This window comes from Canis lupus, chromosome 15 (genome assembly GCF_003254725.2).
Source record: "Canis lupus dingo isolate Sandy chromosome 15, ASM325472v2, whole genome shotgun sequence".
In the NCBI taxonomy this organism is placed as follows: domain Eukaryota; kingdom Metazoa; phylum Chordata; class Mammalia; order Carnivora; family Canidae; genus Canis; species Canis lupus.
Window position 1 is genome coordinate 61,207,195 of NC_064257.1, and position 27,996 is coordinate 61,235,190.

Sequence of the window (27,996 nt, forward strand, 5' to 3'; positions counted from 1 at the left end):
GACCATGTTTCAGGGCAGGCCCCTCAGCGAGACCGCATGGGGCCCCTCCCCAACCGGACGGTCTTCTGTCCCCATGTCCTCCCTCACACTTTGGGTTCAACTTTACTACCTAGTGCTGCTCCTGGCCTTTGTCCCTGCTTTCTTTACTCCTTAGCCTGCCCAGAACCCCCACAGCCCCTTCCTTGGGGAGGGCACCCTGACCCAAAGTGCCTAAGGCCCCGGGCTTCCAGCCGTTATTTCACCCAGCGTGGAGCTTAGCCATCCTAGTGCTCTTCCTCCGTCCACACCAGGGTCTCCTTAGTTTTTGTATCTGCTGTGCTTGCTCACCGAGAGCCTGGTGAATAGAATGCTTGACATTTAAAGTGCTTTGCTCATGACCCGGTCTTCCTAGTTCTGATACTTCGTTTCACTTTTCTTATTGTTTGATATGTGCATTATTGACTTTGGAAAAGTTTGTGGTCATACAGACACCATACATCAGAATCTGAGTATCCTAACTTTATAAACTCTTTCCGTAAACCAAAGTTCATCCTATAAACCTTAGAAACTGACTATAGATCCTAACTGAGTTTATTTTTTAAAAGATTTTATTTATTCATGAGAGACAGAGAGAGAGAGGGAGAGAGACAGGCAGAGGGAGAAGCAGGCTCCCCGCAGGAAGCCCAAGGCAGACGTTCAACCACTGAGCCCCCGAAGTGTCCCTCAACTGAATTTAAAACTAAGTAAGAATCATCTACCACTGGTGTTTTCCTTTTGAAAAGGAACATAGCTAAAGGCTATTGGGAGGACTGGGCCCTCAGAGGCTGTTCCCCCTCCTCTGTCCTTGGAGGCTGTGTTCAGCTCCCTATGGTCACCGGGGAGCTGAGGACACGGCATTGGGAGAGCGATGTGCCCTGGGGGCTCTGGACCGCACATGTGACAGGACCCAGTACAGGCCGCTATAGAGATCTGCCCGCCTGCAGCCACTCCACACAGGCCCTGGCTCGAGGTTCCCGTGTGTATTAGGCCTGCGGCCTATAGGCCTGGGGGTCTGGCCCTTTCTCGGGTCTGCCCCATCCCTCCAGGTACGAGGGCCAGTTTGAGATGACGCCCAGAAAGCTCCTGCGGAGGCCGCAGATGCAGTTTATAGCCTCTTCCACAACACAGAGACAGATTTCCAGAGAAGGCAATGGTTTTGAGATAATACTTAGTAAAAAGGAAGGTGAGGGGAGGAAAAAAAAAAAAAAAGAAGAAGAGAGGGAGGATAAGTCAGGAAACTTGAATACAATCTGAATTTTAAAAATACAATTTTGTGTTTAATTTGTGAGTGTCATCATTTTGGGGCCTCAAGGGGATTGTCTGCGGGCGACACGCCATCACTTTTACCTTAGAAGACAAAATGTAGAAGGTCCCAAAGATCTGAAGGTAACTGGTGTTCGCCCTCCTAAGGACCCGGATGTGACCGAATGACTGCACCCCCTGAGAAATACCTGTGTATACCTAGGGTTTTCAGATGAGATCTTGATTATTCAGTTAATGACCCACATACATAATCACAAATGTCCCCTCCCTCCGCTCCTATGAAGCTTCCTAGGGCAGTATATAGAGGTGCTAACGCAAATGGATAAAGGGGCAGACTGGGAAAACCGAGGAAATGATGCCCTTTACTTACAAAAATGCTTCATTCCACCTGGAGAATTAGATATAATTAGTATCTATATAAGTTTATATGACAATTTATTCTCATAATTTGAAAGTATACTCCAAGGGGGGACTGGCTGGCTCGGCTGGAAGGGTGCGTGACTCTTGATCCCTGGGTCAAGTTCGAGCCCCACATTGGGCATAGCAGATTACTTAAATAAATAAAGTAATAAAGTAGAATTTTTCCTTTTTAGACCCTCTTAGAGCCACTGAACCTACCTTTCTTGATCTAATCAAGGGATAGTCAATACTGAAGCACATGGCAACTCCTTGAAGAAGGATTAAAATAAAGGGAAAGAAAAAAAAAAAAAGGGAAAGTTCTCAGGTTTTCTCTCGGGTATTTCTGTTGCCAATGGAAGGTGCTGCTGATACAACGGGCAGCATTGGTCAGTCTGACCCTGGTCCGAGCGATCTTGATTCTCTTATTTGTGGAGAATGAAAAGCTGTAGGTGTTTGCATAGTGAATCACCTAGTGAGACAGGCCCTATGGGGAGGAAATTCTTCATAAGAGCTACAGGGCCAAGCTGTAATCCCACAGCACACAAGCAGGTCGGGTACATGGTGAGGCTCCGCAGGGCAAAGAAAACATTATTTAACCACAAAAAATAATGACTCCTCCCATCAGTTTAAGAGTGGAAAGAACTTATTTGATCAAACCCTTGTTTAAAACAGATGATCCTGTCAATCTCCTCCATATAAGCAGCCAAGTCATTCCAGGGCTCTACGGCCTGCGGAAGCAGCACTGCTTGAGACCAGGCTTAATCATACCTCTGATCCTCGGATGAGCCAGACGGTAAAGGACTTCAAAATGTGCAAAAAGAGACGTCCTCCCGGAGCATTGGAGCATCCAGGCTCTGTGAAGCACCTTTCAGGTGACCCACGAGTCCCACCTGCTCAACAGCCCCACAAGGAGAACACAATTCAGGTTTCAAATAAGAACCATCAGTGGCATCCAGTGGCATCCGGCCCAAACTGCCACCCGCTGGGCCGGCTTGTCAGGTGGTCAGTGGGCCCCGCTCCCTCTGCAGCCGCTGGCCTGGCCAGGCCCTCATGCTCTACTGGGCGGAGAGTCCCCGGAGGAAGTGAACGTCAGCAACCGCTTACTCAGCAGGGCGTTGTGTCGCTTCAGGTGGGCGATGACGTCTCCCTGCTTTTCGACGATGTCTTCCAGGCTTGAGACGGTCCTGCACAGAATCAACACGGTGACGGGTGGCACCTGCCAACCAGTGCTCAGTAGTCTCTGCAAAGGGGTTCCTCCCAGCTTGCAGAGCACTGCGCTGTATTTGGGACCTTCTCCTTGACGTCGTAAGCCAAGGGAAATACTCCAAAATGAGATCCTTTCGTTAGACTTTGTTTTATCACAGTTGAATGGGAGTAAGCAAGTCAAACTGAATTCTAAAGGCACATCTGCACAACTATAAACGAGCAGTGGAATGTTTTCTAGATTTCCGGGGGCGGGGTGGGGAGCCCTACAATTCTTTTTTTCTAGTCTTTCATTCCTCCCCCCCCCCCCCCCCCCACTCAACGCTTACCTGAATCCAGTCTCCGAGGTGATATTGCTGGGGTAAGCATAGATTTTTTCCTCTTCAAGTACATCCGGCTGTGGTTTGGCTTTATTAAATTTTCGAATTTTCACTAAAATAATAAAGTCATCATTGTCAGGTTATCTAATCACGAAAAACATTTTTTTGCTCCCGTTTATTCAAATTACATTAATTGGCCATGCTTTTCAAGTAAGTTAATATGGACAAAAATGCTTCATAAGGTGAATACACAGGTTTGTTTATGGATTTACTCAAACCTTTGAAAGTCTATGTGCCAGGCCTGTACTAAACACTGGGAATCCGGACAGTATCATTGTTGTTGATAATAATAACAGCTATGAATTTTTTTGGGTGAATTTAAAACACAGAAGGCACAGGTGAACTATTGTGTATGGATTGCCTCATTCAGTTCTCAGAACTACCCCCTGAAGTGGATGCCCTTATCGCTCCGGCTTTATAAAATAAAATGAAGCCCAGGAAAGTTAAGTAAGTAGCCACATTTCTTTTTTTTCTTTTTTTCCTCTTTCTTTTTCTTTCTTTCTTTCTTTCTTTCTTTCTTTCTTTCTTTCTTTCTTTCTTTCTTCTTTCTTTCTTCTTTCTTTCTCTCTTTCTTTTTTCCTTCCTCCCTCCCTCCCTCTCTTTCTTTCTCTCTCTTTCTCTCTTTCTTTCTTTCTTTCTTGATTTTATTTACTCATCCATGAGACACACAGGCAGAGGGAGAAACAGGCTCCCTGCAAGGAGCCCAATATGGAACTCGACCCTGGACCCCAGGGTCATGCCCTGAGCCAAAGGCAGATGCAGCTGCTGAGCCACCCAGGCATCCCAGTAGCCAAGATTCTAATCCAGGAATCAGGACTTTGAAACCTCCAATGTTGACGCTACCCTATAAAAAGAGCGACTAGTCCAGGGTAAAATACAGATGATACGTCTACAATTCAAGACAGTATGAAAAGAACCAAAATCAAAGCTTGTACAAGGAGCTGTGACATCTTGGAAAGCAGCCCCTTAACTCAGTAGGAGTGAGAAGGGAGGGCAGGTCATGGAGGAGGAGGATGGTAGGGCTTGAGTCCAGCCTTGAGGGAAACGTGAGAACTAACCGCACAGACTAGGGAGGTAGAGAGGAAGGGTGTTTTTAGTGTGAGAAGAGCCTGAGCAAATACTTAGGACCTCGAGAAGGTGTGTGTGTGTGCATAGGGTGGAAAGGTAGGCAGGGAAGACCTGAGGGACTGGTGCCACGCCGAAGCACTGAGGTTTAGTCCCGAGAGTAAATGGGAGTCACCGAAAGGAGCTCACCACCCCTCACCACCAAGGGCAGGGATGAGTAGGGCCAGCTCACGGAAAGTCTTTTATTTCAGATTTTTCCTCCCTAGACGTTTAGAAAACTCTGAACGGGTAAGTTGTTCACGATCAAGAGTTACCTATGAATTACACTGAAGAGAAGGAATACGGATTAAGAAGACAGAGGAAGGGAGGCGAGTAGTGTGCCTACTGGACTCAACCCCGCGGGATGTGATGAGCATGGCCGTGGCAGGGACAGAGGAGAGGAGATGGATGGGGAGGCAGGCCAACTGATGGGAGATATAGGGTGGAAGGAAGAGCCTGGGACGGCAAAAAGGTCTCTGAGTTAGCAAGAGGTGGGGCTGGCACGGCTGGCTGAGATGGGGAGGATGGACAGGATGGTGGAAGGTTTGGAAGAAGAGAAAGGTGTTCCGGTCACTTCTGTCTTGCTGGTGGCCTGAACACTTGGATGGAAAGTATCACTTAGCAGGTGAACATAAAGCTTAGGGTGGCTCTGCTCACCTGGGAGCTGCCCACGAGGGCGCAGATGGTCATTTTTAGTAGCAGAATGAGAAAGGACGAGGGGACGCAGAAACCCACCAGTAATAAAGAGGTGGGGAACCATCTGCTAAAAGGGAATGAAGGGGGATCCCTGGGTGGCTCAGCAGTTTGGCGCCTGCCTTTGGCCCAGGGCGCGATCCTGGAGTACCCGGGATCGAGTCCACTGTCGGGCTCCCTGCATGGAGCCTGCTTCTCCCTCCTGTTTCTCTGCCTCTATGTCTATCATGAATAAATAAATCTTTAAAATAAATAAATAAAAGGGAATGAAAATCAATCTCTACAGTGGTAGGAGGAGAACCAGGAAAGCGCCATCAAGGCCCCGCGCCAGGAAGCTGACAACCCACAGAGGACCCCGGTGCGGCCGTTCAGAGGCCACCGACGAGCTGGGCGGTTTGTGGGGATACATGATGCAACGGACCGAACCGCGCTCCCCCAAAGTGACACGTGCCAGCCCTCGCCCCCAATGTGACTGACTGGGACCAGGGCTTTTAGTGAGGTAACTAGTGTCACAAGAAGCGACAAGGGTGGGGCCCTGATGTGATGGGAGAGGCCAGGATGCGCTTGCACAGGCGAAGGTCCCGGGAGGATACAGCCAGAGGGATACAGCTCCAGAGGAGAGGCCTCGGGACCCTGGATGTGCGGCCTCGGGACCCTGGACATGCGGCCTCAGGACCCTGGACATGCGGCCTCTGGGATTCCGGGGCACCCGACCGGCAGGTGCACCCACAGACCGCACGTCCGGATAGCCGTCCATGGCCCGGGCCCTGCCCCGCCTGGGTGAGGACTCTGGCACCTGCTGGGACAAGCCATCTCCGGAGAGGAGGCTCCATGGGGACAGGAGGCCAGGGCTGCGGTGGCGACTGCCAGCCCAGCACCACCGTGGCCACTGTCCGTGCAGCATGAGTGAGCGAGTGTGTGCCACGCGGGGGCTGAGGGGCCGGGCCAATCCCCGCTGCACAGGTGTTCAAAGCTCCACATGCCGTTCTTCCCTTTTGCACATCAGCTTTCCGGGTGATACGTGTCCCGCATTCGTCCATGTAAAGCGCAAGTGCCGTGGTTCAGCAGTAGGACCGGGTTGTGCAACCACCTCCAGCCACTTTCAGAGCATCTTCTTTGTTCCAGGAAGTGAGCCGGCACCCACTGGCCGTCCTTCCCCATCTGCCCCCTGCGCCCTGGCTCCAGGCAACCCCCGTCTTACTTCCTGTCCCCACGCTGCCCGTTCTGGGTGTTTCACACAGTCCTCGTGAGGGCTGCTCGCCCGCAGCGCCCGTCTCCAAGGGCCATGCGTGTTGGGCACACAGCAGCACGTCACTCCGGGTACCCGCTCCTTTCGAGGACCGGATAACATTCTACCGTATGGACCCAGCACGTTGTGCTGATCTAGCCCTAATATATCCTAACACTAGACCGTTTCCACTTTGGGCCATTATGGACACTTCTTTGAACAACTGTATGGTTTTGTGGAGATGCGGACGTTTCCGGTTGTCTTGGGTTTATACGCAGGAGTGCAATGGCTGAGTCACATGATACGCACCTTGTGTGGCACGGCCAGGCTCACCTATGATTCTAATGTGCACGCTCAGCTGACTCCTAGGCTCAAGAAGTTTAAGAAGAGGTTAAAAGTGAGAAATTTGGGAGATTTGTGCAGGGCCCGTTAGGAAGGACCGGGAAGAAGCAGGCCGTACGATGCCGTATGATGCCAAGAGACGTGGTGTGCACCCTGCCGAGATGCCCTTGCCTTCCGGGTACGGCAGGGATGTTGGAGACGAGGAGCTCCTCGTGGCTTCCCGTGGCCCAGACACACTTGAGGTGCTACGGCTCCGGGGTTAGGGGAGATGGACGGAGGCCTGGGGCTCCCTCCAGCGGGTCAGGGAGGGCCCGGAGCGAAGGCGGCTATGGGGCCCCGGGGCAGGCAGGAAACCGGGAAAGCCCGAGGCCCAGAGCAAGAGGGGTACGTTTCCAGGAGGTCAGTCGTGTCAGATGCCATCTGGGGAAGATGAAGGCCGAGAATCGACCGACTCGTGATGGCCGCCGGTGAATGGGAGTTTTCCTGTTCACATCCTAGCTGGCTCTCTCAAATGGCCTCCTTCGCATCAGAATTCCTGAACAAAGGAAGAAGCCTGGAACACGCGTAAGCTTCTTGAAGTGGGGGACAGGAAATAACAGCTCTACGGCATTCAGGTGCAAGCCAGGGGACAGAACTAAGAGACGCATCACAGTCTGACACAATAAAAAGGCCTCTGTGGCCTTTAAAATAGATTCGATTGAACACATTCAGCATTTTCTCGATCAAAAGTCAGGCAATATCACCAATTCAAAGCACTCTTTCCATCGTAAGCCAAGGAAAGCAGGCATGCTAGGACGTCAAAACACGGAAAAGGGCAGGTGCGCTTGGTCACCGCTTCCATTCTAGCCCGAATCTCTCACAGCTTCAGAGCAGTTGTACCGGCTGCTGGAAGGCTGATAACTGGGTGGCGTTAATTGCATCATCTTTTATTTACCCCCCCCCCTTTTTTTTTTTTTTTTTTTTTAGAGATTTTACTTATCCATTTCAGAGGGTGGGGAGAGGGAGAGCGAGTGCGAGTTGGAGGAGGGGCAGAGGGAGAAGTGCCCCCCGCCACCATGAGCAGCGAGCCCATGGGCTAGACCCAGGGCCCTGGCAGACAGGCAGACACCCAACTGACTGAGCCACCCAGGCATCCCTTTGGCTTACTTTTAAATGAACAGAGCTAATCGAATTTAGTAGGTCAAAACTGTTTCAAGTTTTATTTTCCTAGTTTTCCCCTGTAGAGGTAGTAAAGCAAATTAGTGCCCAACGAGAAGGGTCCATCTTGTTTTCTAGAGGTTAACTACTTAAAATGCAAATACGCTAGTCAAGGTCAGGTTATAATTAGTATATCAAAGAATCATGTCCTAAAGAATCACTTTCAATGTTATCAAAACTCATTATCTTTTCAAATCATTTCAGTATGGAGAAACATGAAAAGTCCATACATTGGGGCCCAAGCTTATATTTTCTACGACACTGAACAAAAGCAACATTTGTCTCTAGAAGCTACTCCCTAAATCTCTCCTGTCAAAACCGCAATACATTTAAAGGCACATTATAGAATTTAAAAAGTTAAGCCTACTCTTAAGGATGTGGAGGTAAAACAGACATACTTCGATCTTCCAAAGAAATTCAATATTTGCGGCAACCCTAAGTTTATAAATTATATTATAAACCCTTCCTATGTAAACCGTCCATGTATTTTGAAAGTCGGAATTAGCAATTATCAGGTTTTCTTACAGTAGGGAAACATATTCACTTAAGATTTAATGGTGTTTTTATTCAGATATAAATTTTAATATTAATGAAATATGTTACTAAGTCTTCACATATAGAATAAAGCAATTTTTTTAAAAGACTATTTCTTTGACACACACACACACACAGAGAACAAGCATAAGTAGGGGGAGCAGCAAACAGAGATGGAGAAGCAGGCTCTGCACTGAGCAGGGAGCACGATGGGGATTTGATCTTAGACCCTGGGATCTTGCCCTGAGCCCAAGGCAAATTCTTAACTGACTGAGCCACCCAGGTGCCCCAATTTCCCCTTACACGGTCCTTGGAATGTTCCTAAGTCCTGCTACGTCATAGAGCATTCGATAGGTACTACAGAAAATACCTCACTACCAGAAGGCTTGCACCCTTTCTAATAAATAAAAGTAGGGGATCCCTGGGTGGCTCAGTGGTTTAGCGCCTGCCCTTGGCCCAGGGCGTGATCCTGGAGTCCCGGGGTCAAGTCCCATGTCGGGCTCCCGGTGCATGGAGCCTGCTTCTCCCTCTGCCTGTGTCTCTGCCTCTCTCTCTCCATGTCTATCATAAATAAATAAATCCTAAACAAACAAACAAACAAACAAATAAATAAATGTAGTAGAGCTACCGTAAAATAACATGGTAAGTGAATGCTATATTCAGAGCTAAACTATCTCATTTACAGCATTTGACAGAAGTGTTGTAGAATGGAACTGATCTCAATCAACAAAGTAATTTAATATTCGTTTGTCACATGGTAGCAAGCTATTTCTTATATGCAGAAAAATTAACCTTTAAAACTAAAGTCTCGGCAGCCCAGGTGGCTCAGTGGTTTAGCGCAGCCTTCGGCCCAGGACGTGATCCTGGAGACCCGGGATCGAGGCCCACGTCGGGCTCCCTGCATGGAGCCTGCTTCTCCCTCTGCCTGTGTCTCTCTGTCTCTCTCTCTCTCTGTCTCTGTGTCTCTCATGAATAAATAAATAAAATCTTAAAAATAAATAAATCTTAAAAAAAAAAAAACCCAAAGTCTCATTCTTTTCTAGGAAGTTTAGTGGGTGATATACATTTTTTTTAAGTGAGGTACAGAATGCAATCTCCATAATTTGGCTCATTGTTAGCTAATAACTACAGAAAAGTTTATAAAGGTCAATCAATAATGTGACATTCACATTTATAAACTAGTTACCCCATTCATATTCTAAATGCTCTTCTAGGGATCCCTGGGTGGCACAGCGGTTTAGCGCCTGCCTTTGGCCCAGGGTGCGATCCTGGAGACCCAGGATTGAATCCCACATCGGGCTCCCGGTGCATGGAGACTGCTTCTCCCTCTGCCTATGTCTCTGTCTCTCTCTCTCTCTCTCTGTGTGACTATCATAAATAAATTAAAAAACAAAACAAAACAAAAAAAAACTAAATGCTCTTCTATAGGCCTAAGGAGATGCACCAAAAAAAAAAAAAAAAAAAAAATCAGTAAAATGAAACATGAGTTGAGATCCACAGGACTTTGTCTTTCATAAGTAGAGAAATGACTCTCTTTTAAAATGCATAGAGGAGATATTTTATTGTCACAAAATAACTGTTATGCAGCGGCAAAAAATTAGCTAGTATTTTGGACAGACGTACTATATGCCAATATTGCAGCAGGAATGAAATCTAGATTTTTCCAGGGCTTGAATTCTTTTCTGTCAAAAGTATCCCTCCATCTATTTTTCATGTTTACATATCTAAAGCTTACTTTATTATTTTTTTTAAAGATTATCTTAGTGTGTGCAGGGGGAAGGGCAGAGGAAGAGGGAGAAAGAATCTTCAAGCCCACTCCCTGCTGAGCTGAGCGTGGACCCCGATAGGGGCTCATCCAGGACTCTGAGATCAGAACCTGAGCTGAAATGAAAAGCTGGCCACTTAACCAACTGAGCCACTCAGGCGCCCCAGTAAAGCTTACTAGAATCTTACCACTGGGGTGCCTGGGTGGCTCAGGTGATGACCCCAGGGCCCTGGGATAGGCCCACACTGGGCTCTGGGCTCAGCAGGGGGTCTGCTTCTCCCTCTGCCCCTCCCATTCTCTCTCTCAAATAAATAAACCTTAAAAAAAATTTTATGGGGCAGCCTGGGTGGCTCAGCGGTTTAGCACTGCCTTCAGCCCAGGGAGTGATCCTGAAAACCCGGGATTGAGTCCCACGTCAGGCTCCCTGTACGGAGCCTGCTTCTCCCTCTACCTGGGTCTCTGCCCCTCCAGCCCCCTCTGTGTCTCTCGTGAATTTAAAACAAAACAAAACAAAATCTTAAAAAAATTTTTTATCACTGAGAGTTGAGACAGAGACAGAGAGAGACAAACAGACTGGCCCTCAGACAGCCCTAAATTTAGAAAATAAGTTCCTAAATGGTTTGTCTTAGAGCAAGTCTGGGCTAAATGCAGTTTGCATGCATTCTTTATTTACTTAATCTGTATTTCATCATTTCAAATTTAAGTGCCAGGCTTACATCTCAGTTGCCTTTGATAAACCAAACGTTTGTGGATCTTTTCATTTTTGTTGTGTTTACTTTTCGGATACAAGGCGTCACTTGACAAAAATTTGTTGACACAAATTCAGAAACAACTCACTGGTATTTTGTGATTCTCACCTGTGTAGATGAGCAGACAGGTCAGGGAACAGAGCAGTTCCAGGGCCAGGATGGCCAGGACGAGGTAAAGATACAGCCGGGCGGGCGCGGGGAAGGAGTGCTGCACGCTCAGCACCAGGAGGAGAGCCGTGCTGCCTGCGGACGAGAGCGGAGAGGGCGCTCGGTCAGCGGCGGCCCACAGGTGCACGCCCCCCGCCCAGCGGAGCCCACAGCAGGTGCACGCCCCCCCCACATGAGCCCGCGGCAGGTGCACGCCCCACCCCACGTGAGCCCGCGGCAGGTGCACGCCCCACCCCACATGAGCCCGCGGCAGGTGCACGTCCCCCACGTGAGCCCGCGGCAGGTGCACGCTCCCCAGCCCCTCCGCGGAGCCCGCGGCAGGTGCACGCCCCCCCACATGCCGAGCCCCCCCAGCGCAATCAGCCAAGGCCGCTCCTTGAGGACGAAGCCCACACGGCCCGCAGCTGACGATGCCCCACGAGACAATCACATAAGACGCCGGATTTTCTTAAAGAAATGATTGTTACTATTTTCTGTTTTATAAAATAATTGACGACGGCCTGGCGGCCAGGGACCGCGGCCCCGGCGCATGGACAGTGTCGGGTGCGGTGTCCCTGGGAACCCCGGTCCACACCCCCCCGCCCCTGCCGCACCCCTGGAACCTGGGCCCGCCTGCGCCCAACCTCGGGTCCGCAGGGCGGCGTCACCGGGTGGCCTGGCTCAGGTCTGCCCCGCGGGCTCCCGGCCCCGCCCCAACCCCGAGGGCCCCGCGGCCTCCGAAGACCCCTGGCCTCCTTCCTCGGACTTGGGGGCAGCGGCACAGGAGGAAAGGAAGGGCCCGAGTGGGGCGGCTGGCGGGGCTGTGGCTGCGAGGGCCGGGGGGACTGCCTGGAGGAGGCGGCGTCCACGAAGGGCCGACAGTGAACTGGGTCATAGCTGCGAGGGCCTGGGGGGCTGCCTGGAACCTGGCCATGGCTGCAAGGGCCCGGGGGCCGCCTGGAGGAGGCGGCGTCCACGACAGCCCCACAGCAGAACCAGGCCACAGCCAGCTGCTGGCGGCCACCGCGGGTGTGGACACAGCGCGACCCCCCCACAGCGGGTGGGCATCAGGACGGGGCTGGTCACCCCAGGACACCGCCCCAGCTGCAGCCACGACGGTGCCAGGCGCTCGGGCCCCGCGACTCTCAGATGCGAGGCCCAGACCCCGGGCGAGTGGAAGCTCGGGGCGCATGGCCCCAGGTCCCTGATTCCCCGGGTCCTGGTCTGAGCGACATGAACGTGACACCATCTGGGGCTGAAGTCGGGGTCCAGTTGCTCGGTGACACGAGGGGTCCCGGGAGCTAGACCTCGGGCCTCGGGGACCCCAGCTCCAGGGCGGCCCGACACCCAGCTTCCCCGCTCACAAGGCATCGAGGCCTTTAAGGTAAAAAGGCGTTTCTGCTGTGCCCTTTGTGGGAGGAAAGGTTCCAGCGGCACCTGCTGGCCGCGGCCTAGTCGAGGCGGGGAGCCCCGACTCCGGGGCGGGGAAGGGGAGCCAGGCTCCAAGATGCTCCCTCCTCTGCTGCAGCCGACCCCGCGGCCCCCACTGACAGCGCCCGGCCTCGAGCAGCCTGCCCCAAGCAGATGTATTAACAGCGCACAGAGAAAAATAAACATTAAATTCTGTAGAGCCGTTTTTCTGGGTGGGGGGGGATTAATTTTGATTTCCAATCTGGTTTCAAAACGTCTGTTTATTCTGGACTCAAACCAAAAAAGAGGGTCTTTTAAAAAGGTAGAGATTTCTAGCACCACGGCAAAAATACCCGAAGAAGCTCAATGTAATTCCATCCAGCCTGTAAAATGTCTGTGACAACAGGGACACCTCGGGGGGCTCGGTCAGTTACATGTCTGCCTGCCGCGGGCTCAGCTCAGGATCCCGGGGTCCTGATCGCAGCCCTGCGTGCGGCCCCCTGCTCATCAGGGGACTCTGCTTCTCCCCCTCCCCGCGCCCCTGCTCGAGCTCTTTCTCACTCACTCTTCCTCAAATGAGCAAAATCTTCAAAAGTAAAAATAAAGGAAACGTTTGCAACGATGAACAAAAGAGGCACGAATGCAGCTAAGTCCCATATGGACTTTCTGATCTCGCCTTCATAAAGTTTTTCAAGTTTTCCATTTTGCATAATGCACCTTATTTTCTAACAGGCTCTGTCACCACAAGAAAAATACAGCATCTCATGAAAGTGAAGCAATTACGTCCTCTTACCCTACAAGTACCAAAGAGCAGCAGCTCTGCAGCTTCTCGAGATGAAGCAGGCTGCTCCCGTGGAAAGGGCACGGGAGTCCGCGTTAGACACAGGGAGATACGCGTGATGTGGGGACCAAAACGGAAGAAAAATGATTAAATTTCCTTACTACTTACAGCCCATTGACAAGTCCTTGACACAGGCAGAGTGACCTCCCTCTAGGGACGCAGCTGCCTCGATGTTAATACTTTGCTGGCGGTGACGGGTAGTCTTAGCCCGACGCCCAGGGGCCTGTAAGCGACTTTAACAGGAAGGTTCCTTAGGAGACTCCCTTAGGCTCTGGCCTCCAAGACAGATGCTGGCTACCGTCCCCCAAGCACGTGGCCTGCCGATATGCATCTGAGGGTCTCATGACCGAGTTTTTACTAAACAGCAATAAATGACCTTTCTTCTTCTTCTTCTTCTTTTTTTTTTTTAAGATTTTACTTATTTATTCATGAGAGACCCAGAGAGAGAGGCAGAGACACAGGCAGGGGAAGAAGCAGGCTCCATGCAGGGAGCCCGATGCGGTACTCGATCCTGGGACCCTGGGGTCACGCCCTGAGCTGAAGGCAGAGGCTCAACCGCTAAGCCAGCCAGGTGTCCAATAAAAGACCTTTCCTAACAATAGCCAGCCCCCTCAGGATCCTGGAAACCCCGCTTCCAAGATTCTTCAGAGACTTCCGCTCTCCCTAACCCCTCCAACCCGAACGTACATAATGCCCATGGGTCCTGTCCCCCACTGCTTTAATAAAACCACCTTTTTGCACCAAAGATGTCTCAAGAATTCTTCTCAGCCGTCAGCTCTGAACCCTAACGTCTTTCCTACATCACACGGACCCCGTGTTCATAATGATGGGGGGCAGGTGGCAGACAATGCCACCCCAAAATATGCTTTTTCCGCAAAAGGATTATTTTAAGCTGATTATTTTAAGCAGGTGAAGCTCTGAAAGCTGAGTAGAAGTGAAAAGATCTCTTTTGTAAGAGACATTGATGGGGGAAAACTACATTTTGTAAGCATGTCCCCCTCTCTGTACCGGGGAGAGAAGGAGGACTTTAAATTTCTAGAAACTATTACCGACTGAGAATGCAGTAATCTGCACAACAATCTTACCCCTGTGGACAGTGCTTTTCCTGGCAGCCTCGCAAAACTCCTCCAACCTCCCCACCCGCCACCGTCTCCACTCTTTAACTGGAGGTGGTGTTTAAGGTGGTAACTTGGCCCATTTTGGAGAGTTGCTCAGTCTTCTTGGTTCTCTCCCATGCACACAGGAGGTGCGCAGGCTAGTAAACTCCTGGTCGTTTTCCTCTTGTGATACTGTCTTTTATTACAGTGTCTTTTATTATCAGCCAAAAATCTACCTAGAAGGATAGAGGTACATTCTTTTCCCTCCCCTCCCCTATGATCACAAGCACAGATGTCAACGGAAAATTAAGACTAAATATATTTATTAAAAAAGCTTCAAGACATTAAGGTGATCCGAATTTTAGTGGCCACAACACACATCATTCTCACAAAACTGAGAGCATATATTTGATTATAAAGTCAACCGTCACGTTTGCTTTCTGCTGGAATTTCTGCCGCGCAAGCAAGCCACAGACAGACAAGCTGAGCCAGACTCACCAGTGGAGTGGATCAGCAGCGTGAGTCCTTTCAGGTGCCTGGTCGACAGGTAGATCATGGTGTAGCCCCGGTTTCTCACTTTGTTGTGGTGATACTGGATGTAGCGCTCAAGAAGGAAATGCAGGATCCACAAGATAACCTTCCCAAGGATTATGACTGTCTGAACTTTCAGTGGGTTGGTATAGTTTCCTGGGCACTTGTCCTCAATTGGATTAGGGTAAGAACAAAGTATACCTGTTAAAAATGCTAAAATGACAAATACAACCTGTGGAAAGGAAAGCAGTCGGATTAAAATTCAATAATTGGAATTAAGAAATGATTATCACCATCCCAGCACATACTCACATACTCCTATCTATGACTTTTGCTATCCTATTTTTATAAATGAATTTTATTTTATTTATTTTAAAAAGATTTTATTTATTTATTCATGAGAGACTCAGAGAGAGAGAGAGAGAGAGAGGCAGAGACACAGGCAGAGGGAGAAGCAGGCTCCATGCAGGGAGCCCGATGTGGGACTCGGTCCCAGGTCTCCAGGATCATGCCCTGGGCCGAAGGCAGCGCTAAACCGTTGAGCCACGCGGGCTGCCCTATAAATGAATTTTAAAACAACTTCTTCTTAAAACCATTTTACAAACGTTTTAAACAAAATTTGGAGAAAAATTTGCAGAAATTTTGGAAACAAATCATAAATAAGAAAAGCTACCCCCGGGCAGCCCCAGTGGCTCAGCGGTTTAGCGCCACCTTCAGCCCAGGGCATGATCCTAGAGTCCTGCATCGGGTTCCCTACATGGAGCTTGCTTCTCCCTCTGCCTGTGTCTCTGCCTCTCTCTCTCTGTTTCTCATGAATAAATAAATAAAATCTTTAAAAAAAGAAAAGCTACCCCCAAACCCATCAAATAGTTCATGTTACACAATTTCTTTCCCACTTCTCTTTTATTGAAAAGAGTAAAAACAGTTAATTTAGTGCATCAAAGGTAATTAAAATCAGGGTTTAAAAAGCTTTACTTCTAGTTTCAGTTTTAAGAGAACAAAAATAGCTATCCAATTAGATTGACAAAAATTTGAGATCGGTGTCAAAATAGAGGCAAATGGACTTTCTCATATATTGCTGACTGGTCTGGGAATAGATGTGGAAAAAGAATTTGGAAGCAGCTTGACACAGTACTACTGTCCTAAGGACTCGACCCATTAGAAGTAAAACCATCAGGACAGAGGGTTCTATGGCTACAAATATTTACTGCAATATTCTCTGTATTTGCAAAAAACTGCAAAGTGCCCAAGGATGCGTGTTCATCCACAGCAGGATGCTTCATAAATTAAGATACATCTACTCCTACAGCAGAATGTTTTTCAGCTATGAAAGAATTTACTAAGTTTCCCTGTATTAATTTGGATGGATGTCTGTATGTTGAGATTAAAAAAAAAAAGTTGTCGAGTAGTAGTTCAAGGTGTGGTGCACACACCAGCACAATCGGCATCACAGGGGACTCGTCAAAAATGCAAATTCTCAGATCCCACCCCAACCAGCAGAATCAAAATCTCTGGGAGCATCCGCCAAACAATCTAGTTTAACAAGCTTGCCAGGGAATCTGTCACATGCTCAGGTTTGGGAAACCCCACTGCAGAGTAATAAATACTGTATTATCCACCTGGGGGTGGGTGGAAGAAATGGGAGAAATCCTTACATATGTGCTAATCTGTGTGTATTTAGGTAGTCTCCATGCCCAGCGCAGAGCCCCATCAACACGAGGCTGAACACAGGACCCTGAGATCAAGACCTGAGCTGCGATCAAGAGTTGGTCACTTAACCAACGGAGCTACCCAGGCAGCCCGTCTTTTGGTATATATTTGTATGATTTTTTTAAAAAAAGCAGTAAGATACATTCATTTATTAACTCAGGGAGAAAGACTAAAGTAGCGAAAAGGGAAGATAGGATTTTATCTTTGTTTGCTTTGGTAATGTTTTACTTGTTACAATAAGGAAGTTTTTTGGGGCAGTTTCCATAATTTGGCAGTTACAGATAATGCTTCTATAAATATTGGGGTGCTTGTTATCCCTTTGAATTAGTGTTTTTGTATTCTTTGGGTAAATCCCCAGCAGTGCAACTGCTGGGTCATAGGGCAGCTCTATTTTTAACTTCTTGAGAAATCTCCAGTTTTCCGGAGCGGCTGCACCAGTTCCCATTCCCACCAACGTTGTAAGAGGGTTCCCTTTCTCCGCATCCTCTCCAACACCTGCTGTTTTCTTGTGTTGTTGATTTTAGCCAATCTGACAGGTGTGAGGTGGTATCTCATTGTGGTTTTGATCTGCATATCCCAGACGATCAGTGACGTTGAGCATCTTTTCACCTGTCTGTTGGCCGGCCGTGTGTGTGTCTTCTTTGGAGAAATGTCTGTTTGTGTCCTCTGCCCATTTCTTGATTGGATTATTTGTTTTTTGGGTGTTTGAGATGTATAAGTTCTTATTATATTTTGTATACTAACCCTTAATTGGGTATGTCACATTTACAAACATCTTCTTCCATCCCATAGGTTGTCTTTTAGTTTTGTTGATTATTTCCTTTGCTGTGCAGAAGCTTTTTTTTTTTTTTAAGATTTTATTTATTTATTCATGAGAGACACAGAGAGAGAGGCAGAAACACAGGCAGAGGGAAAAGCAGGCTCCCTGCAGGGAGTCTGATGTGGGACTCGAACCCAGGATCCTGGGATCACGTCCTGAGCTGAAGGCAGATGCTCAACCACTGAGCCACCCAGGCGTCCCCAAAAGCTTTTTATTTTGATGTAGTCTCAATATATATATATGTTTTTGCTTTTATGTTTCTGGCCTCAGGAGACATATCTAGAAAAGTGTTGCTATGGTCGATGTCAGAGAAATTGTCTGTGCTCTTTTCTAGGAGGTCTATCGTTTCTGGGCTCACATTTAGGTCTTTAATCCATTTTGAGTCTATTTTTGTGTATGGTGTAAGAAAGTGGTCCAGTTTCATTCTTTTGCGCAGAGCTGACCAGTTTTCCCAACATCATGTGTTGAAGAGACTGTCTTTTCCCCATTGAATATTCTTTCCTGTTTTGTCAAAGATTAATTGATCATATAATTCATTTCTTGGCTCTCTATTCCGTTCCACTGATCTATGTGTCTATTTTTGTGCCAGTACCATACTGTTTTGGTCACCACAGCTTTGTAATAGAACTTGAAGTCTGAGTTGTGATGCCTCCAACTTTGTTTTTCCTTTTCAAGGCTACCCTGGCTCTTTGGGGGTCTTTTGTGGCTCCATACAAATTTTAGGATTGTTTGTTCTAGCTCTGTGAAAAATGCTGCGGGTGTTCTGATAGGGATTGCATTAAATATGTAGATTGTTTGGGGTAGTACAGACATTTTAACAATATTTGTTCTTCCAATCCATGAGCATGGAATGCCTCTCCATTTCTCCATGGCATTTTCAATTTCTCATCAGTGTTTTATAGTTTTCAGAGTATAAGTTTTTCATCTCTTTGGTTAGGTTTATTCCTGGGTATCTTATGGTTTGTGGTGCAATTGTAAATGGGATAGATTCCTTGATTTCTCTTTCTGCTGCTCCACTATTGGTGTATAGAAATGCAACAGATTTCTGCACATTGATTTTGTATCCTGTGACTACTGAATTCGTTTATCACTTTTAGCAGTTTTCTGGTGGAGTCTTTCAGGTTTTCTACATATAGTATCATGTCATGTGCAAAATAAAAGTTTGACTTCTTCCTTGCCAATCTGGATGCCTTTTATTTCTTTTTGTTGTCTGACTGCTGAGGCTAAGACTTCATTAGTATTAGCTAGTATTACATTAAATAGAAGTGGTGAGAGTGGACATCCCTGTCTCGTTTTTGACTGTAAAGAAGCTTAGTTTTTTTCCCCATTTAGGATGTTAGCTGTGGGTTTTTCATAGATGGACTCTACTATGTTGAGGTATGTTCCTTCTAAACTGATTTTGTTGAGGATTTTTATCATGAATGGATGTTGTACTTTGTCAAATGTTTTTTTTTTTCTGTATCTATTGAAATGATTATGTGGTTCTCATCCTTTTAAAAAAATTAATGTGATGTATCATGATTTGCAAATATTGGACCATCCTTGCAACCCAGGAATAAATCCCTCAATTGTGGTGAATGATATAATGTATTGTTGGATTTGGTTTGCTAGTATTTTGTTGGGGATTTTTGCATCTACGTTCATCAGAGGTATTGGCCTGTAGCTCTCTTTTTTGGTGGTGTCTTTATCTGCTTTTGGTGTCTGGGTAATGCTGGTATTTTTTCTTGTTTTTTTTTTTTAACACAAGATTTTCTTAGTCCTAAAATTAGGGCAATTAATCCCATAGTATCATAGACAAGCAGTTTAATATAAAAAAGTTTTTCAAAATGATATGTGTGCATGTTTGTGTGTGTGTATGTTCGGGGAATATATACACAAAGAGTGTGTTGCACAAATTAAAGAGTATGTTATAAAAAAAAGGAAGAAAAAAACAGGCCACAATCCAGGGACCAGGAGGCCACATCTGCACATGGTGGCACCAGGAAGGAAGTGCTTCAGTTGCTAATCTGGGGATCAGGAAGCCATAGCAGAAGCACACCACACTTAATAGATCTGCACAGGGAAGAAGGATGCACCTCTCTCCTCAGGGTATTCAGCTCTGAGTACAAGTCTACACAGTGTGTGTCACTGGAACAGCATCTGAACAAGTCAATGAGCCACATTCATTCTCCTCATAAACACTTGGGATTGCTAAGAATTTGCCCTCTTGATTTTTCACATTGTAGCAAAGAACACATCCTCTAGTGCTTCAGATCTCAACAACCAAAATGGAGATAATTAACAGACTAGATGCAGAGCCATCAATGAGCCTACAAGACCATTTGCACAGACAGGGTTTTTTGTTTTTCTCTCTAGGAGTTTCTTTTTGTGTCTATGTGATTACCTACTAGTTACCTACTAGTTGCAATACATGTGTTTTTAAAAATCCCCAGATATTTGGGGCACCAGGGTGGCTTACTCGGTTGGGCATCCCACTCTTGATTTCAGCTCAGGTCATGGTCTCAGGGTTGTGGGGTCAAGCCCCAGTTTTGGGCTACATGCTGAGCATGGAGTCTGCTTAGGAGTCTCTCTTTCCCTCTCTCTCTGCCTGCCTCCCCACCATTCATGCTCTCTTCCCAAGGAAAAAAACAAAAACAAAAACCCCAGACATTTGTAATTTTATCATTGCTTAAAATATGGGGCAACACTACTTATTGTTCTGCTGCAACCTGATATCCCTGCTTAACATTACTTCCTAAGTGTAGATAAATTGATAAATTTCTGTGTCAACATAGATTTATCTACATCTTTTTTTTAATAACTGAAAAAGTAATATATGCATGTGGTTAAAAAAAACCTTCAAAAAAAAAAAAACCTTCAAATAGTATAAAATGCAAATACTAAAATATATCAGGTGCCTTCTACAAGGCCCTCAGTCCTCCACCTCAGTAGCAACTAGTGTTAAAAGGATCTTGCGAATGGTTCTAGAAATTTTCTGTTTATATATGGGAATATACGTGCACACCAGCCCTCTCAATTATCTTTTAAAACGTGCAAATAGGAACGTTCTGTGCACACTGCCGTAAATCTGTGCTTGTAGACACTCAACAATGTAAGTGTGAAGGCTAGTCTAATTAATATATACACGTCCACCCTGTTTCTTTTTCAAATGTTGCAGAGCGCTCCTTCATATGGATGGGTCATACAAAGTGTCCTCTGAATGGTGATAGTTGCAATATCTTGATATTACAGACAACATGATTAAAACATTCTTACACATATGCAAATATATCTATAAATTCTTTGAAGTAGAAAGATAAGTAAAAAAGGATGCACATTTTAAATGTTGCAGATGTAGCCAAGCTGCCCTCTGAAGAGCGTATATATATTTAAGAACATCACCTCTGTATGGATTACTTCATCCCAGTCAACTTACATGTATTAATAAGAGAAGATTTGCTATGATGACCGTAGGAAGAGGATGGAATCTGGGTCTAAAATGAGCATGTAATGAATGATGTGGGAGATGGTGGGTATCCAGAAGGGGGTCATCTTCAATACTCTGGGTGAGATCCAAGGAACCCTGCGGTACAGAAAAACAGAAGCAAAATATAATCACCACTTTCTAGATTACGTTTCCAAGACAAATCTACTAAACTATAAAGCTTTAAAAACCATTACACAAGTTAGAGGCAAGAAAAATATGCTCCCTATTTAAAGCCCAATTTAAAAATATCATAAACTTGTATATAACTACTAAATGTAAATTGGTGAAAACAAGTATTCAAATGGGTAGAGGAAATCTTACTTCAATATCTTCAAATGAGCTAATACATCACGAGATCAAACAAACCATTTTTCTTTAAGTCCTAAAAACTTAGATATTGATTTATCTAACAGTACTTACATTATTGATGAAATAATTACCTGTTGTTGCGATTCTTAAACTACATCTTTATGTTCCACAAAATTTTGGAAAGTTGCTGGAGGCTTTATTGGACTTTCAGTTATGATAGAAATATTTTATTTATTTTAGTTTTAGAAAAGATTTTATTTAGTTATTTAATGGAGAAAGAGAGAGAGAAAGAGAGTCACATAAGCGGGTGGAGTGGCAGGCAGAGGGGTTGGGAGAAGCAGGTTCCTCCTGGAGGAGGGAGCCCAACATGGGGCTAATCCCAGGACCCCAGGATCATGACCTGAGCCGAAGGCAGACGCCTCACCGACTGAGCCACCTGGGCGCCCTAGAGAAATACCTTAGAGAAGGAAACAGATCGCCCTCATAGATCCTTGGGAGACTTCAGTTTATAGATAGCCGATTCTCAATGAAAACAACTAGCTGCAAAGTCACTGAGGTAGCTGATGGGTTGAGCTGCAACCCAAAAATTCAGTTTGTCTTATTTAAAGGTAATGTCCAGGCAAGAATAGTACTAACAGGTCTCTGGTGCATACAACAATCTCTTAATCTCAGAGCCTTGCTGAAAACTATTATATATAAGGTACCATAAGATGAAAAAAATAATATAAAACCGAATCCTTGTCCAAAAGATTACATTTTCATTGGGGAGGCTACGGATAAAGGCATACAGGATGAAATAATGTACGTGAGCTAATTGGGCTGAAATAAGGTGGAAATAGAGATTTCATCGGAAGAAGGGAAGCCTGAGAAGAGCATCTGCAAACAGAGGATACGGCTCCTTGGAAAGGGTAGAATGGGACACACGTTCTGTGGTTGGCTTCTGGACACCACAGTACAAAGATGAAAATAATCATCTGGAGCCTGGGGCGCCTGGGTGGTCCAGTCCGTTAAGCGGCTGCCTTGGGCTCAGGTCATAACCCCGGGGTCCTGAGATCGAGTCCAGCATCGGGCTCCCTGCTCAGCGGAGAGTCTGCTCCTTCCTCTGCCTCTGCCCCTCCCCTGACTCATGCGCTCTTTCGCGCGCGCTCTCTCTCTCTCTCTCTCACTCATCCTCTCTCAAATAAATAAAATTAAAAAAAATAATAATCCAGATCCTAACTCAGGGCTGAGGCAGGAGTCTCAATTTCCAAACTCAGGCATCTAACGCTGCAATTTATTTTTCATTCCGAGGCTACACAGCTTCCTGCTTGGTCTGCCCTAACCTGCGGCACGATTCTGATTATTTGTGCTCTTTTCCAGAGGCCTCCGCCTCCAGCTCCTGCTCAGCCAGCAGGCGCCCAGCGTGCACCGGGCTCCCTCGGCTGACGTCTGGGCCTCCTCCCCGCGCCCCGGGCCACCTCACGGCGCCCTGGGTGGCGGGGAGCTCCTGGGTGGCCGCAGCTCGGGTCCTCCCGCACTTTGCGCTCACTCCCCCCACGCTGTCCCGGCCAGCTGCCTGCCCACCTGCCGCCCCGGCCGACGCCACCAGACCCACAGCCCCGGCCTGTCCTCGTCACCCCCCAACGGCGAGGGGGGCTGGCACCCAGGGAGCATCTGAGGAGAGACTGTTTCAAACCCATCTGCGCTGCGTTCCTGACCCAGTTAGGAGCCCAGTTAGGGTCGCGGTGGGGGGGCTCTGCAGGAGGGGTTCTCGGGGAGCCTGGGGGGGGGACCAGGGCCCGGCAGGAAGTGCATGCTTAAGGCACGCTCCCAGGGCTCTAACTGCTCCCAGGGCTCTAACCGCCGGGCCTCTACCGCTTCTCCTCTCCTCGAGCTGAGCCCGGTCCCTTCACCTCTCTCTGTGGGTCTCCCCCCTCGGAAAACAGAGCTCTAAGGGCGCCTGCACCCCCACTTTGGCGCGGAGAGGACAGGAGACGGTGTGCCTGGCGGTAAGGCCTCTGCGGGCTGCACGGCCCCCCGCCCCGGCCAGGCCCGCATCCCCCTGGCCTTGCCCCCCCCCCCCCAGTCCTCCAGACCCGAGCCAGCTCTAGCTGCGCTCACGTCTCCTAAAACCAACATTCACGTCTCTCTCCCCCAACCCGGAGTCCCTCCCGGTCACCCTCAGACCCGAGTGGGACTGCCAGTCTGGCTCTCGCCTCACAAGCCCTTCCCAGCTCCTGCCGGGACCCCCTCCCACCCCACCCCCTCATCTCCCCCCATCTCCCCGCTCGGTTCCCAGGCCCCACAGGCCCCCGAGGCCCGGGCCTGCCTTCCTTGGCCCCCGTCAGTCCGTCTTAGCAAAACCCCCGCTTCTCCCTGCTCCCGCGCTTCCTACTGCCCGTTTGGTCCAGCAGGTGCCTTCCCCGTCCCCAGGGCGCACTGGGCCCACCTCGGATCTGCCGCACGGGTTTTTACCCTTCTGAACACGTGGAAGGGTCCTAAGAGCGTGTTAAGGCTCCTGCTTGCTGCTTCTAGCACGTTCTTTCCCGGTCAGTTTCAACGGACCTCCAGGTCAGACTTCCCTGCCTTTTGCAACGCTTGACGATTTTTTCCAACTGTATTGAAACAGAGTCGACGCTGGGGATCCCTGGGTGGCTCGGCGGTTAGGCGCCACCTGCGGCCCAGGGCGCCACGGGCACGCGGGACTTCCCGACCGGTCTGCGGGCTGGGCCGCCTTGTGTTCCCCTCAGTGCTCCTGAGCTTTTCCTCCTCCGAACGCAGCTCAGTGACTGGGAAACACTGACGTTCTCGGTCTTGCTTTTAAGATTTGTGATGAGGCGAGGCCTTTGCCAGGGCCCCGCCCCCGACGCCCCGAGCGCCCGAGCTTTCGGTCTGACCGAGGCCTCGCCCGACGCCGGCCCTGCGTGGGCACCAAGCGCCACTCTCTCCAATCATCCCAGGAGGCTCTTTTCCAGGCCACGGGGGGCATCCTCACGGGCACGTACCAAGCAGGCCTCTGCGGGGCCCTGAGGGGGACTCTACGCATTTCAGGTCCCCCCTGTGCACCTCTCTCCTACCACCACGTGAACTCTGGCTGCCTCAGTGTCCCCAGACTGTCGGCCCCATCTCCACAGCTCAGAGAGCCAGCCAACCCCTGCCGGGCGCCCTCGCCCTTCCCGGCCTGCACTCTCCCACGGGGGCCAGCTGGGGCGGTCGCACGAGCCACTCTGGGTCCCTCCTCTCGGACAGCACTGTCCCTCACTGCCTGACTCTCACCATCTCAAAAAGTGTTGTTTCATATACCACATACAGTTTTTTTGGTCATTTCAGGCAGAAGGAAGAATCCAATCCCCGGTGGAAGAGCGCGCTTCACGAGGGCAGAGGCTCTGTACTGCATATTCTCCGTACCTTTAGCACCCACCACAGTAGGTGCTCAATACGTGTGTGCGGCGAACGAGAGGCTGTCCAACTTCTCGAACCCTTGGGGCCTGAGAACTTAAACACAGCTAGCCTGGAAACTAACGGTTAGACTAGCGTCCACGTATCTCCCACTGACCTCCCTTTGAGGCACCTCCTCCCCTAGCATAAATGAGCTTTCTGGAGCACCCCACAAATATCGTCTCTTATTTTTTCAGAATCCAGCTCATCTTTCAAGACTTCTCCATAAAACCTGTCCTGCTGGGGCGCCTCAGTGACTCCGCTGGTTAAGCGTCTGACTCTTGGTTTCCACTCAGGTCATGATCTCAAGGTCGAGATCAAACCCCACACTGGGCTCCATGTGGGTGCTGGGCCTGCTTAAGATTCTCCTCTCCCTCAAAAACAAAACCAAAACCAACCTGTCCTGCCAAATGTTTCCTTTCCACTATAAAACTGTTATAAAATGTACTGCTCATAATAATAATTTGGAGTGTTTCTTACGCTGTCTTGTATTACATCCTTTTTAACGTATGTAGCTTTTGTCTTACCTGCCTACACCGAGGAGGTTGGGGACTATGATATAGTTTCTTCTCTATGTCACTTATTAGATGTTCAGTAAACACCCTGTATTTGGTGGCTATACCCAATACTCTGTGGATTCTACAGGAAATGTTGTAACCTGACCAAAAACAACTCATCACTCTCAGACGGCAACCCACCATCTCCATGTGAAAGGTAAAGCGAAGACAATTCCTGAAACCAAATAATGTCTTCCCTTACACTATTAATAACTACATCTTGAGCTGTACAAAATATCTGTTTTGCCCACGTGGATCTCTTTCCTCTTCTTTTGTGACCATAACTCGATTTCCTCGGGGGATCCACTGTCTACCTCTGCATTAAGTCTCAATGGGAACATCCTTCAGTACTTTTCACCCTCCTTGGCCCAGGTGGAGCCTCTGGCTCCTGGTGGAACCTAAGAGCGCTGGGCCATCCATTGTTTCTGTGAGCAACGTATCAAAGGGAGAGCGCGGTGGGGCAGGTTCATTCCACGGCAGACTCTGAAGGAGTCTTAGATCCTGCAGCCACCCTTGTTTGGAGTCGGCACTTTCAGAGGCCTACGTGTTCATTCCCCCTGGATCATTTCAAAGAAATTCCTTTCTTCTTTAAAGTGGGCAGAGTTGGTTTCACAGCTTGCAAACAATGAACCTTAACTGAAAAGCCTTTGCCTCTGTTAACTCTTTTAAGTGTCTAGGCCTACCGCACACACCATATTTTTAGCTTTTTACTGAATGGTAGGAATCATATCCACAAAGTTCCCAAAACAGGCAACCTGCTCGGATCTGAAGTGATTTAGGTGTGTAACCGTTTGGTGAAACAGATTTCTAGGATTGTACTCATCCTAAAGCTAAAAGCTACAGATCCAAGGACCTGGGGTAACTTAGCATCAACCAAGAACCATCTACTGCACACATTTTTCTAAGGGTCTCTCATTTTCCTCAGATTTTCTCCCATACATTGTCAGCTTATGAATCTCACCCTTAAAAATTCAGAAACAATGATTTTTTTTCTTTAAATGTAGATGAATGTCAAATGTACTTTCATGTCTTACAGTTAGTTTTCCATTTTCTCAACTGAAAAGAAAAATTCAGTTTTAGTTTTATCATTAAAAATTGTTTGGGGCAGCCCGGGGGTGGCTCAGCGGTTTAGCGCCGCCTTCAGCCCAGGGCGTGATCCTGGAGACCCGGGATGGAGTCCCACGTTGGGCTCCCTGGTGCATGGAGCCTGCTTCTCCCTCTGCCTGTGTCTCTGTGCCTCTCTGTGTGTGTGTCTCATGAAAGGATAAATAAAATCTATTAAAAATAAAAAAATAAAAAAATAGTTTTGATTCCTAGTTAAGAGACTTTTTAAAAAAGATTTATCTATTTAAGAGAGAGAGCACGTGCCCCTGCAAGGGGAGAGTAGGAGCAGGGGCAAAGGAAGACTCCCCGCTGAGCAGGGAGCCCCATGGGGGTCTTGACCCCCAAGACCCTGGGATCATGACCTGAGCTAAGGCAGGAGCCAAACCCACTGGGCCACCCAGGCGCCCCTGGTTAAGATACTTGAATATTTATGGTCGCTATTAATGAGAATCTAAGCTATTTAATGAGAATCTAAGCTCTTATAGGGCTGCAGCTGTTAGGTGCCCTGCCTGACACCCCTAAATCAGTGACAGGATCACAGTAATATTCCTATTAATGTATTAACCCAAATTAGTGCCTTAAGGTGATGTCAACTTTGCGTTTCTCAAGGGTAACAGTTTTATTACCTTACCTGTCAATGAGGCAACCAGTTAATGCTGGGTACAATGCCATGTTTCCTCTAAAAATGTTTTAATATACTTGGGCCAAGGTTTCGCTCGGTACTACGCAGACTGTACACCGGGCCTTTGTTTTGTCAGCAATCTGGCTTGGATCCACCAGGTAGGGCGGCTTAAAACTCCATTCTCGCCTATCACGCTGGCGTTCAAGTCATCACCGCCCCGTTGTCTCCAGGGCGGGTTTCTGGGCAGTGGGGTCGGGGGTGGGGGCTGGGGGGCAGCCGCAGGCCGGGACGCGCCGGAGAGGCCCCGCAGGACGCCCCCGCCCCCAGCGCCCCGGAGGGAAGAGGGAGGAGGGAGGAGGGCGGAGGGAGGAGGGCGGAGGGCCGAGGGCCGGGCGCGCAGCGTGGGGCTCCCAGTTCCGGGGCCGAAGGCGCGCGGCACCGAGCTGGGCGCCCCGGGGACCCACGTCCGCGCACCCCCCGCCCCGCGCACCCGCCGGCCTCCCGAGCGACCCGTCGCAGGACCCCGCGCCCCGGGCCCGCCCTGCGTGGGAAGCGCCGCCTCCGCTGCGGCCGCACCGGTGCAGGGCGGCTTCCCCCGCAGTCCCCGCCCCGCGCACCCAGCAGGGGAAGAAAGAGGTCCCGGGCCCAGCCTCCCTCCTCCTCCGCGCACTCACGTCCTCCATCCGGCCCCGCGCAGCCATTCCCGAAGCCGCGGCCCAAGCCGGGCCCAGCCGGGCCTCTCCACCTGCGCGCGCGCCCTCCGCGGGGCACAGCGCCGCCTCCCGGGCCTCCGCGCCTCACTGCGGACCGCCCCGCCTGCTCCGGCCCCGGCCCCGGGCCCCGCCCCAGCCCCGCCCCAGCCCCCGCCCCAGCCCCGCCCTCGCCCCGGGCCCCGCCCCCGGCCCCGCCCCCGTCCTGCCCCGAGCCCCACCCCCCAGTCCAGCCCCGCCCTGCTCCCCCAGCCCCGCTTCCAGCCCCGCCCCTTGCCCCTCGCCCCGCCCCCAGACCCAGTCCAGCCCCGCCCCCACCCCGCTTCCAGTCCCGCCCAGTCCCACCCCTTGCCCCTCGCCCCGTCTCCAGCCCCAGCCCC

General features: G+C 49.1%; 1 protein-coding gene and 2 long non-coding RNA genes across 5 annotated transcripts in view; 2 read left to right on the forward strand and 1 right to left on the reverse strand.

Annotated features, from left to right (window-relative positions):
* Positions 1–2,486, forward strand: part of LOC112654334 (uncharacterized) — an 18,144-nt gene extending 15,658 nt beyond the window's left edge. For both annotated transcript variants that reach the window (XR_003132928.3, XR_004805304.2), the window contains exon 4: positions 2,353–2,486. This is a non-coding gene — a long non-coding RNA (uncharacterized LOC112654334). The remainder of the gene's footprint in view (positions 1–2,352) is intronic.
* Positions 1,270–27,725, reverse strand: TMEM192 (transmembrane protein 192). Of its 2 annotated transcripts, none has more exons than XM_025438760.3 (6): positions 27,581–27,725; positions 20,847–20,993; positions 14,869–15,133; positions 10,984–11,118; positions 3,213–3,315; positions 1,270–2,864 (listed from the first exon to the last, which is right to left on the reverse strand). In XM_025438760.3, the coding sequence occupies exons 1-6, from the start codon at positions 27,605–27,607 to the stop codon at positions 2,729–2,731; spliced, it is 813 nt and encodes a 270-aa protein (XP_025294545.1). In that variant the 5' UTR covers positions 27,608–27,725; the 3' UTR covers positions 1,270–2,728. The 2 variants fall into 2 exon arrangements, with proteins under 2 accessions (XP_025294545.1, XP_025294544.1); XM_025438759.3 differs by lacking the exon at positions 27,581–27,725 and adding an exon at positions 22,770–22,923.
* Positions 23,016–25,331, forward strand: LOC112654335 (uncharacterized). Its single transcript, XR_007402411.1, has 4 exons — positions 23,016–23,194; positions 23,600–24,186; positions 24,520–24,709; positions 24,821–25,331. It is a non-coding gene; the product is annotated as an uncharacterized LOC112654335 (long non-coding RNA).
* Positions 27,726–27,996: the final 271 nt, after the last annotated feature.